This window comes from Rutilus rutilus (genome assembly GCF_951802725.1).
Source record: "Rutilus rutilus genome assembly, chromosome: 6".
NCBI classification, from domain to species: domain Eukaryota; kingdom Metazoa; phylum Chordata; class Actinopteri; order Cypriniformes; family Leuciscidae; genus Rutilus; species Rutilus rutilus.
Genome location: NC_140214.1, coordinates 29,066,635 through 29,078,775, shown reverse-complemented (window position 1 = coordinate 29,078,775; position 12,141 = coordinate 29,066,635). Strand labels below are relative to the sequence as shown.

General features: G+C 38.9%; 3 protein-coding genes across 3 annotated transcripts; 1 reads left to right on the top strand and 2 right to left on the bottom strand.

Annotated features, from left to right (window-relative positions):
* Window positions 1-2,704: 2,704 nt before the first annotated feature.
* Window positions 2,705-4,806, top strand: arl14 (ADP-ribosylation factor-like 14). Its single transcript, XM_084410159.1, has one exon. It carries the CDS (start codon window positions 3,705-3,707, stop codon window positions 4,305-4,307), a length of 603 nt encoding a protein of 200 aa, XP_084266285.1. The 5' UTR covers window positions 2,705-3,704; the 3' UTR covers window positions 4,308-4,806.
* Window positions 4,807-4,986: 180 nt separating this feature from the next.
* On the bottom strand, window positions 4,987-8,828 carry zp3b (zona pellucida glycoprotein 3b). Its single transcript, XM_084411243.1, has 8 exons — window positions 8,259-8,828; window positions 7,437-7,552; window positions 7,231-7,334; window positions 6,981-7,161; window positions 6,307-6,424; window positions 5,768-5,853; window positions 5,429-5,691; window positions 4,987-5,344 (listed from the first exon to the last, which is right to left on the bottom strand). Exons 1-8 carry the CDS (start codon window positions 8,661-8,663, stop codon window positions 5,040-5,042), a joined length of 1,578 nt encoding a protein of 525 aa, XP_084267369.1. The 5' UTR covers window positions 8,664-8,828; the 3' UTR covers window positions 4,987-5,039.
* A 744-nt stretch (window positions 8,829-9,572) lies between these two features.
* gng5 (guanine nucleotide binding protein (G protein), gamma 5) lies at window positions 9,573-11,204 on the bottom strand. Its single transcript, XM_084411244.1, has 3 exons — window positions 11,010-11,204; window positions 10,142-10,293; window positions 9,573-10,056 (listed from the first exon to the last, which is right to left on the bottom strand). Exons 1-2 carry the CDS (start codon window positions 11,088-11,090, stop codon window positions 10,168-10,170), a joined length of 207 nt encoding a protein of 68 aa, XP_084267370.1. The 5' UTR covers window positions 11,091-11,204; the 3' UTR covers window positions 9,573-10,056; window positions 10,142-10,167.
* Between the last annotated feature and the right edge of the window lie 937 nt (window positions 11,205-12,141).

Here is a 12,141-nt window from a genome sequence, read left to right as displayed (position 1 = left end):
AATTGTACCTTCTAATAGTGTCCTAGATACGCCTATGCCATGTTCTTCTTTACTAGATCACTTTGATGCTGTCTCTCTCCCAGCACTAGTAGATATAGTCAAGCATTTGACTCTGGATCCTATTCCACCCCGGCTCTTCAAAGATGTGTTTGCAATCATAGGCCCTGGTATACTATCTATTGTGAATAGCTCATTATCAAATGGTGTTGTTCCAACCTGTCTCAAACAAGCAGTGGTTACTCCCCAAATCAAAAAGCCTGGCCTGGATTACACTGAACTAAATCATTTTCGTCCAATTTCAAAACTACCATTTGTATCTAAAATATTAGAGAAGGTTGTGTTACTTCAAATTACATCAGTTTTAAGTGAGAATGATATCTTGGATAACTTCCAATCTGGATTTAGAGCTAGGCACAGTACAGAGACTGCTCTGGTAAAAGTGCTAAATGACCTCCTAATAGCAACTGATTCTGGTCTGGCAGCTGTTTTAATCACATTGGATCTCAGTGCCGCATTTGACACTGTTGATCATTCAATTCTTTTAGACCGGTTGGAGTGCGACGTCGGCATTCGTGGAAGAGCACTAACATGGTTCCATTCATATTTACAGGACAGAACATTCTCTGTTAATTTTGCAAATGTTTCATCCTCTGCAGCCACCTTAAAATATGGCCTCCCTCAAGGCTCTATTTTGAGTCCTACATTGTTCGCTCTGTACATGTGTCCTCTGGGATCCATTTGTCGTCGCTATGACATTTCTTATCATATGTATGCTGATGACACACAGATCTATCTACCTATCAAAGTCGGGAATGAACAGTCCCTCAAGTCTTTGTTGGACTGTTTGAAGGAGCTTAAAACTTGGCTGTCTAAAAACTTTCTCCAGCTAAATGAAAAAAAATCTGAAATTACAATATTTGGTCCACAAAATTGCAAAGAGAAGATAGCCAATATCCTTGCGCCATTAGAAATGACGGTGAAAGATAGTGTGAGAAATCTTGGCGTAATAGTCGACTCATCGCTTAGCTTTGACAAACAGATCAATTCTGTTGTAAAGAATAGCTTTTATCAGCTTAGAGTGATTTCTAAGATAAAACCCCTTCTTACTTTTAAAGATCTGGAGGTCGTCGTCCACGCTTTTATCACATCAAGACTAGACTACTGTAACTCTCTTTATGCAGGGATCTGCCAACGTCAACTGCGTCGGCTACAGCTGGTGCAGAATTCTGCAGCCAGGCTTCTAACTGGCACTAAAAAAAGGGACCACATTACTCCAGTACTACGCTGTCTTCATTGGCTACCAGTTCATTACAGGATTGAGTATAAGATTTCACTAATGGTTTTTAAAGCAATGCATAACATGTCTCCAAACTACATCGTTGACCTTTTAGGATCGTACAAATCAGGCAGGACATTACGATCAACGAACCAACTTCTGCTGACAATCCCTTATTCCAAAAAGAAGTCAAAGGGTGACCGAGCTTTCTCAGTTGTGGCTCCCAAGTTGTGGAACAGTCTTCCCTCTCATATCCGGCTAGCTCAGACAATAGAAATTTTTAAGTCTCAACTAAAAACGTATCTTTTTAACCTAGCTTTTAGTTAAATTTTTTTTTTTTTTGAGGGTATGTTCAAGAGTGTGTGGTCTTATTTTCATATTTGTTTTTATATATGAATGTCTTACTGTTTTAGTTAACTGTGAAGCACTTTGGGCAACAACGTTGCTATTAAATGTGCTATATAAATAAATAAAAGTTGAAGTTGAAGTAAAGTGTTACCGACATTTTTAATTTTGTTCGGTTTTAATTATGTGTAAATGTATAGTTTTCATCATATTTGTGCATCAGTTTTAAAAAATGGGACACCGATTTACGTTTATATCTCATTTAAAGACTCATCTTTTCTCACTTGCATTCGACTACTTCATTTTGTGCAATTTTGTATTTGCCTTATACCAGGACCTAACACATTCATATAATTATAAATCCAAGTAGGCCCTATATGTAAAGCACTTTGGCCAACATATGGTGTTATGCTATATAAATGTGATTGACCAAATTTGTACCCTCTTCCAGGGGCCAGGGGTCCACTAAACCATTTTACACCAGCTGAAATATGGCCTAACCCCTCAGGTTGGGAGACCAGCAAAACCAGACGTTCAAGATGGTCTTTTCATCAGACAGTGACTTTGTTTCCATGTGGGAAACTGGTACAGTATAAGCTCATAGATTAAGAGTAAAATAATAAACAAATAGAATAAGCGTATGACGCATGGTTGCATTCTTCCAGTCAGAGTGACATACTGATCTGCACACGTATTACCAGTAACCTATTCCTGAAGCATACCGAGCTTTATGATGCTGAGCAGTCCATCGTGACAACAGAGAGCAGGTGTAAAGCCTCAGAATAGCGCCAGCATTGTGGAGTCCAGTATTAAAGCCCCCTAAGTGCCTGTTGTCACTGAGTAAGCTTTCTATAAATCTCCCCCTACACACTCTTACTGGATCTGACACTAGTAGTTCAGTTGCCGTAACGTATAAATGTACGTTAGGGGTCCGCTTTGGCACAGAGTTTACAGAGGCCTATAGTTGGATTTTACCACACGCAGCCGGAGCACAAGAATGGGCCAGTGCAGTTCAAGGACATCCGAGCAGTTTAATGAGTTCACGTCACTTACATCTATAAAGATGTGTGAAAAACGCACTCCTGGCATTCCGCACGGGAAATGGCGAACGGACGTCTCTCCGTATGAAGCGGCCGCGGACAGACGACGCCGCGGGCACGGGCACGGGGACTGCTCTGGACTGGTGTTCGTGGCAGATACAACAGGCGGGGTGTGGATTGATAAAACCCTCGGAGGACAACGGTGAGCCCGTGGATATGAAGTTATGGTCGCTGTTGTTCTTGTTCCTTCCTGAAATCTATCCTGAGGGTTTCTAAAGGTGACGCTGATACAGTCAATAATCCAGTGCTGGAATTGGAAGTATCTGGAAGGCTTGGAATGGTCATTCCTGGATATCTGATATACCATTTACTTTTTTTTGTTTGGTTTCCATTTACTGGAATGGAAAGATTGAAAAATGTTTATTTGAAGACTTTTCCCAAGACATTTATCATCAAATGTTCTTTTATATATATATTTTTAAACTAGTCCACTTGTGACTTCATGGTCATGCATGTGGTCAGCTGATAAAAGTAATGGGAAGTCCATACTTATTTCTTTAAACTTATGGTCACATATCCCAGTCTCAGGGCAACTTAACTGAGAACCTTTATTTTATATGTTTTCATTTATTTATTTTGCAGGAATTTCAAGTTCCTTCATATAGGCTATGTCAATTGACATCATCTTTATTTTCTTTTGGATCTTAAACTAAACAGTGAAAGATTTTTTTTCAGTCATGTTGAACATGAGATTCTATGAAAGAGATGCAATTTAATTTAATTTATTTGTCATGGAATATTTTATTCCGTTGAAATGTTTTGTACAGTGATGAATTCCACAAGACACCGTTCAGGCATTCTTAGCATATCATTTGGGAGGTGTCCTGTGATACTTTGACCCATTATTCATAAAGCTCTATGTAGATAAGCAAGATATAATACATCACTGAGTAACGCAGGCAGACTCCATCTTAAGTAAACTCACATTTGCCAAGAGAAGATTGTACGAAACATTGGTGTTTGTAAAACATCAGGCGTTTACAATGGGCCTTTCAGGATCCAGACACAAACCTGAAGCACGTATCCTCCTCTTAGGACTTGACGGAGCTGGAAAATCAACTCTTCTTTACAAACTGAAATACAATGAGGACTTCCACACAGTTCCTACAATTGGATTTAATGTAGAAATGATCGAAGCCAAGAAGAACAGGGACAAAATCATCCTGACCGTGTGGGACGTTGGCGGTCAGATAAAGATGCGTTCGCACTGGAGGAATTTTTACCAAGACACAGCTGGAATTGTGTTTGTGGTGGACTCTTCTGATATTAAGCGTCTGGACGAGGCCAAGGGCGTCCTGGAACAGACCTTAAAGAGCGAGCACCTCAGGGGACTCCCGGTGGTGGTTCTTGCCAACAAGCAAGATATTGTAGGAGCTGCTACAGTAACAGAGATCACAGAGCAGTTTAACCTGAGAAAGAGTTGCAGTGAACGAGACTGGTTCATTCAGCCGTGTTCGGCGCTGACTGGTGCAGGTCTAGTGGACGGCTTCAGACGAATGGCACACCATGTGAAAAAGACACCCGAGGACAATAACATCAAAGAGACTGTGAAGTATATAAGATCCAAATCTGTTATGAAGAAATAGCCCACATGGTAACTTCTTAATCACTTTTATGGAAGGTTGTAATGTGTATACTATCCCACTAAATATAGTTGGACAGTTCATAATCATGTGCAACCGTATAAGGTTTAAACAAAGAATTGCACATTTGCAAGATACTGAAAGCTACCTTGAGATGTTATAAATGAATTCAGAAATTCATGAATATAGCAACCAAGCCTTTGAAGTATATAAAGAAACAAATGCCTATGCAAACATCAAAACCTGTTGATGTAACTCACAGAAAGTTACATCATGTTCAGTCATGTGATTTGAATGAGAAATTGAGTGAAAGGCATTGTAAAAGCTGCTGAATGTTACCTTGATTTAGAATTCATTAATATATTTATTGGTGTGCTGTTAAGTTATGTCCATTCTTTATTTTAGAACAAAAACATGTTCACATTTACACAATGTAATTATAGTTCACAATTATGTGATTTGAATGAGAAATGTAAAGTACCATAAAAGGTGCTAAATGTTACCTTCAGTTATAATCCATAAATGTATTTGTTACAGTATATGCTGTGAAATAAAGAACTTACTATTGTGCAATTTTACTTTTATAGTACTAACTTTATGCCTTTATAAACGTAAACAATTTCAACAAACTAGCTTGCATACTCTGACCACAGCATCCACAGTAATGGCAAGGACCAAGACGAGATGTGATAAAACTTTTATTTTTAGAAAAGGTCATGTTGTCAGTTTCCATTTTTATTCTTGCTCATTTTTAAGTGGAAGGGTGGGTAGTTTTTCAAACCCACTTCCCTCTTCTGAAGGAAAAAGATCAGAAGCATCAAGGAACAGGCTGTCCTCAAATGGACTGAAGCTTCTAGTCTCCGGAGCGGTTTTAAACTCCAGCTCATCTTTCACAGGACTCATTTGAGTCAAGTTGAATAAGAACTCCGGCTCCTCGTCAACAGACGCGGAGAAGACCTCAGCTGGGCGTGAAACTGACTGGGTGGTGGTTCCTTCCTTTGGGATCAGAAGCAGAGGACCCAAGGTAGCAAGCTTCCAGTCTGTTATAAAGAGAGAAGGGCGTTTGATTGCCACATAGCTTAGATTAATACGGATTAAGAATGAAACATTAAAATCATGCAAACCTTTGTTCATGTCGGTTCCTCTCTTTGACAGAGCACCATAGGCATTTTGCCTTGACTTAATGAGAGTTCTATAGGGTTCCAATGACTGACCGGGTATCACTTCAACGAAATCGGCAGGCCCAGATTTGCGTCCCACCTTTGGCTGTATGACAGGAGGGGCTTGTGTGATGCGGAAAGGCTGGATTTGTTCAGGCTCAGCCGCACCTTGTTTGGACGGCTCACAGCTGTCACACACCCCATCATTTCCATCCACAGACTGCCACCTGCAGAGTTCATACGGTTCTTACATAAAGAACCACAGATTGATATACCAAGATTTAAATATGAGCCCGTCATTACCTTCCATCAATAAAAGAACATGCTCGATTTTGAGCGCTCACAGAATACGCAGCAGGGATGGCCCTTAGGTAACATGTGATGTACACCTGTTTCAAATAAAACCAGGAAGCAGAAAACTGTATGACTTGTGAAAACAATATTTTCAACAGTTTGTCCATTCAATGGTAATCAATGAGGTTATTAAAAAAAAAAGCCACATTGACAAATTTTGCGTTTCAGACCAAAGGTCACTGAGGTTTAGAATGACATGATTCATGACAATTTTACTACACTACTCTTAAAAACACTTGACTTTGTAAATTGTTTGAGAAAAATCTGGGCATCATACACTAAACGACTGAGGATCAAACACTACGAGATTTAGATTAATTCTGAACACAAACTCAAGCAGAAACCGTGATGCATGGCAAATGAAACCAATACATCTCAAAATATCAAACATGTTTTAGATCCATATCACATTATGTATTCCAACTTTAAAATTACAATATTCATTCTTGGGTGAACTATCCTTTAAATCAACCTTAAGTTCTGCTCACCATGTTACTTGTCAATTTGTGGAACCTGAAGGCGTCCAACAGTAGGTTTAACTTATTGCCTTCGCTCCTCTGCAAGAACTTGGAGCGGGAGTATGAACTCCTACTGTCTGAAAGACATCTGAAAGCAGTCTACATGATTAGAGAAGCTCAAAATGCTGAATTCAAGTGTACTAAAGGGTTTTATATTGGCGATCCATGGATGTTAAATGTTCAAGGAAACATTAAGGTGCAAAAGGTTCTTTAGATTAAAATGTTTTCCACACAATGAAAATGGTTCTTTTAAGAAGAGTTCACCAAAAGGTTCTTTGGGGAACCCTACATTTTATACAGCCCTTTGAATGCACCATTCATTTACGCCACAAGACCAATTTCATTCATCACGAAACTGGTAGTCACAAGACCAGGGCCCGGTTTCACAGGCAGGACTTCGATTAAACCAGGATTAGGCCTTAGTTCAATTAGGACACTTAAGTAGCTTTTTTAAACATGCCTTAAACATTACTGGTGTGCATCCTGAGACAAAACAATGGCACTGACTGACTTTAAGATAAGTTTCTTTCAGTTAAGAGTCTTAAGCCTTGTCTGTGAAACCAGGCACAGGTTTTAAAGGAACAGTTCGATTAAAATCTAATTGATGCAATAAAAGCAACACTGCAAAGTCTGAATCAACTCACCCATGATAATCTACAATGGAATATTTGATGGCATCGGCATCAAAGTTGAATGTTGGTGTAGCCACACACCAGTCAATATATACAAGTAGGGGCAAGTGATTGGACAAGGTAACTGATGCTTGAAGGTGTATCGCATCCCCAAGAAAATAGACGTTTGAGCCCCTCTCATACTGCCAGTCATCTTAAATAAACAAATATTAGTGATAATAAATAATTCTGAAGCCAAACTTGCCAAATTTAAATACTATACCAGTCATCAGTCGGAGAGCAAAGTCCAGATGATCTGTGGACGAAATAGTGGAAGCAAATGGAACCCAAGCAGGCGCCACTGCCGCACTGTCGATATTAAACCGCCTTAAGAGGATTTGAAAAAAAAAAAGAAAAGAAAAAAAGTTAAGATTAAGATCTCTAAGATTACAAATCAGTCATTAACTAATCTGAGTTTGGTCAGCTTACCTATGGAATTGGCACTGAACAGGTATGACTGCACCCTCCTGGCGAAGCACGCCATCAGGAGATGGTAAAGGAGAGTACACAAGGACATTTGAATACACCAGAGAGTCAGCAGTTATCTGTGAGAAGACAAATTAAACCCATGAGCCTGGTTTCACAGACAGGTCTTAAATTAAGACAGGATTAGGCCTTAGTTCAATTAGGGCATTTAAGTAGCTTTTATAAATGTGTCTTAGAAAATAACTGGTGTGCATGTCTGAGAAACCAGGGGATGATGCGTTTGTAACAAACTATTTAGGCCTAAAAGTAGCATTATTGGTGTAGCTCAGGTTTGGTTGACCGGATCACAACCCAGACAGCAAGTGTCAGCCCAGATTTGGCTGAAATCTGGTGCGCGTTGAATCCACATGTACCAGACGTGGCCCAAAACTATGTTGCTGTCTAGGAAGTAGACAAGGCAGACACATTCCCATTTACACCTGGTATTTTACTCCTGTCCATTTTCAACCACTTTGGATTTCCTCGAGGGGGAGGGTCTAGTATGTACTACTATACTATGTCTATATACACTGGGTAAGTGTATGGACGTTCAGATCTTTCAAACAAATGGACTAAAGCTCACAATTCACATATGAACACGACCGGAGAAAACAAAAACATAAGGAGAGCATCAGCTTTCATTTCTGCTGACACCCACAAGATCACCAAACACTGAGTGCCTGCTAAAAATCAGAAATGGGGAGAGAACATTGCGCTTAGTTGGTACAGTTTCATCTTCAAACAAAACAAACTCAAAACAGACAACCAGAAATTGTTTAAACTTACAGATAGTTTGGTTCCACAATCACTGAAATAAGCAGTTATGGTAAACAGTAATTCTCCAGTTTTCACAGCTCCACATGATGGAGACATTCCAGGACCCAACCACAGCTCCCCTGGGTAGACAGGAGAGCCCGAGGCAAACAGGTCTGCGTTTATCACGACCTCGATCGTTGCGTCATGGCAAAGCACGGACACCCTTTTCTGACGTTGTTGTGGAACAGGGTCGTTGATTTTAGGCTGACTTTGAGGAATCGCGGCCTGAAACTGACTGTCCAAAGGCTGCTGGTTTGCCGTAGACCATCCGCTTTCCTGGAATGTACGAGGATACATGCGAGGATAACATTCAGCGCGGAGGAATATCATAAGAAAGACAGTTATCCACCATATTAACATGCTAGTCAGACACATCACGCCTGCTAAATAATTATATCACACACAAACCCGTCTTCTCGGACATACAAATGAAAAACCGTGTTAGTCGCCGTTTTTAACACGTATTTATGAAAACTGCTTCTTGCTTGAGCAGTTACTGCTTTATCACTCAAACCACCTACACCTGATTTCTATTTATTCAGGCCAATTAGGATCCATGCATATATTTATAAGCAATTATTGTGAGATGACGCACCTGTGTCGAGGATGTCGGAATATGGCGTGATTTTAAAATATGAATAGCCTATATTTTAAAACTTCTGATGAAAACTAACATTACATTGAAAATCAAGGTCAAAATGTGATTTTGAAAAACGTGAATTTTGTGCGTTTTAGATTTGGACAGCTTTTAATCTTCACATGCAGTGTGACAAATGAACTTTTAAAAATACAAATATTCAATGTGAACTTCGAACAACTATGCACATTAAAAATAAGTTTTGGGTGGGGTACAGGATGTCACAGCAAGAAACTGCTTGCAACACACTGACAATAACTTATGAAGTCTATGTAAAATATGAATAAACACAAAGCCTGCCAAAACACCGTCATTTTGTGTGGTATAACAGTCTCATAAAAGTATTCAAAATGACACTCTCAGAAACAAAATGGCACAAAAGCTGTCACTGGGACGGTACCCTTTAAAAAGGTTCTAATATGTACCATTTATGTACCAGTATGTGCCTTTGATGTACTGAGATGCACTCTTTAGGTACAAAGATGTACCGCCCTAGTGACAGCTTTTCTACTTTTTTTTCCTGAGAGTGTATATTCACAATCTATTAAACAAATTAGTGAATTTCATGTAATTTATTTGGTTATCAAGATAACATATCCCGAGCAAATCTTTCACAGTAATCAAGTTATTAAAACAATAGAGACATGTAGAAATCAATGGGTTTATTTGGGGTTATAAAAAGTCTAAGGCAGAGAAGATAGAGAAATAGACTACAATGTTAAAAGGCACAATAAATTACTAAGTTTCCTCTGCTGTGCCACATAAAAAATACAAAAGCCTTCCCTCCAAAAAACTGGAGCGTTTTTTTTAATCACTCATTAAGGCAGACTTTTTAGTTTGAGGTCTTCAAACAGAAATCTGAAGGTTGTGAAAAAGTAAAACACAAGTTGAGATATTAAAAAAAAAAGGTTTCTTGTTCTACAATGAAAACTTGAGAAAGAAAATGCACCATAACAGACATAAAGCGGCCAGATCGGCAAAATCCTTTCAGTTCTTATTTCGGTGTTTATGGCATGAGGTATTAACTGGCAAGTGGACAGCTTTTGTGCTGTTGCTTTTTCGATTACACATCATGGCAGTGGTTCTCATTTTTCCCCCAGCGGAATTGTCACAGGAACAGGGAAAAAAAGCCTGAGAAGACATATTTTAATTGTTAGTTTCAATTTTGTAATGTTTAGGCTTTTTAATCAAATGCAATTTGATCAATCATCCTCACCAATAGCAGACGGCCGTCATGGACCCTCACAAGAAGGAGCAAACCTTCTGTGTCCTGAAGGGGTTGGTGCTTGAAGACACACCGGTCAGCAGCGGATCCTGAACGGCGTTTTGAATGCAGAACTGCTGAAGCTCTGCGGCCGCCTGAGAAACCTAAATGGCCAAAATTACACAACAGGTCAAACGTCTGGAAACTGAAGAAAATATTATACACAATCAGATGCAGTGCTAAATACAAGCTCATACTAACAGACAAAAACACTTGAAAATGGATGTAATAGAGAAGTGTGTATTTCTTGCCTACTTGTATAAAAATAAGGGAGAAAATATAACTACATTTGATCGAACTAATTATCTAAATAATAAATTCAGATTAAAATAAATTATATTTGTAATTATTAAAACTAATTTTGATTCAAATACATAGAACCGTACTACAGAGAATAGGAAAAAATAAGCATTAATTGGGTCTTTAAACTTTTGAAATCTATAACTGCCTTTTAAATTTTAGGGATGGGGTCCCTCACATTAGGATGATCCTTTTTGTGGGTCCATGGGATCTGAAAAATTGAAAACCTCTGGTCTAAGTTAGATAAACTAACGTTAACTTACCCATCGTAGTTAGCTAGACCTGGCATAACGTTAGATCAAATATTCAGTATTTCCCCCCGAGAGCGTGTTTAATATTCAGTTTGTTTAGTAGATATCTGTACTACTTCACTGGAAAGTAAAACTATTTTAATAAATAATCTGAGAAGCCGATAAAACAAAGCTAACGGGTTCCAGGTCCACGCCCAAGCTCAACCCGGCTGCTAACTCACTAGCTTCGGTCTCATCCGTGATTAAACCGCTAACAAAAACCAACCGACCTTTACTCTGTTGATGTTTGCTTCGAAGCGCAACTGCTGAACGACTTTCTTCATCGCAACGATGCTTGATGAGCCCGACATGTTGTCTGATGATAATTCCAAACGATGTGCAACAGCGAAGACAAAAGTTGTAAGTAGGCAGTTTCCGGTTTGGTTCAGTCCGGAAGTGTGCACTCGTGAAACGATTCCGTTCGCGTCAATCTACAATCATTAATATTAATAAGGATAGGTTTTTAGCATACTATGATTGGTTCATGCGTTAGCTGCTGTACAGCCATTCAGCAAATCAGTTAAGGTTACTGGGCGACCGTAATTAATATTCATGATCTAAGTTTTTGTATTGGACGTCATGGCTTACAACAACATACGCCACCTGATGGAGATTAGATGCAATACACTACTCATCCTTTTCTTTTGCTTCTTTATATTTATATTGTAACAACCTATTTATATATTTGTCACCCGCCCTTAATTATGCTGTTTTATGACTAGAATGCTGTAAATATGGGAATGCTCCTCAATATTTATGATGTTGTAACGTGTATAACAAAACTGGAATTATTATGGAAACAAGACCGTCCAATAAAATGCTTCCTAGACTAAGTCTTCATAAGATTGGTTTGTCTTATTCACAAAGCACAACTGATTGGTAGATCTTTCAAAACAATTTCCCCACAGCAACCTTTGAAGTAGCCTACTATATAGGCTAGTCCCCAGTTCCAATCAAAACACTTTGGATTTCACCTCAGAGATTTCATTTGTTTCATGATCACTTTATTGCAGTTTTTGCTGAACCTTTTCTTTAAATTTACCCTGTATTTATCAACCTGTTCACAATGTTTTTCTATCCTACGGTGCTCAATCATCGGACTGGGTGCTTTGCCACGATATGGTGAGTTTTGATTTCTTTCAGAGAGTTGGCTATTGACTATGTATGAGAAGGTGTGCTTAACATATCCATTGCATGAAGGATAAATGTTATAATCTGTCCATTTAAAATGTCTAATCCTAAAACTGAGGCATAGCTATTAATATCTACCCAAATATATATATATTTATTCAGGTTGGCCGCCACTAAAGTACGAAAGATCAGTCGGAGAGATATGCTTAAAGTCAATGTCCAGCGCACTTG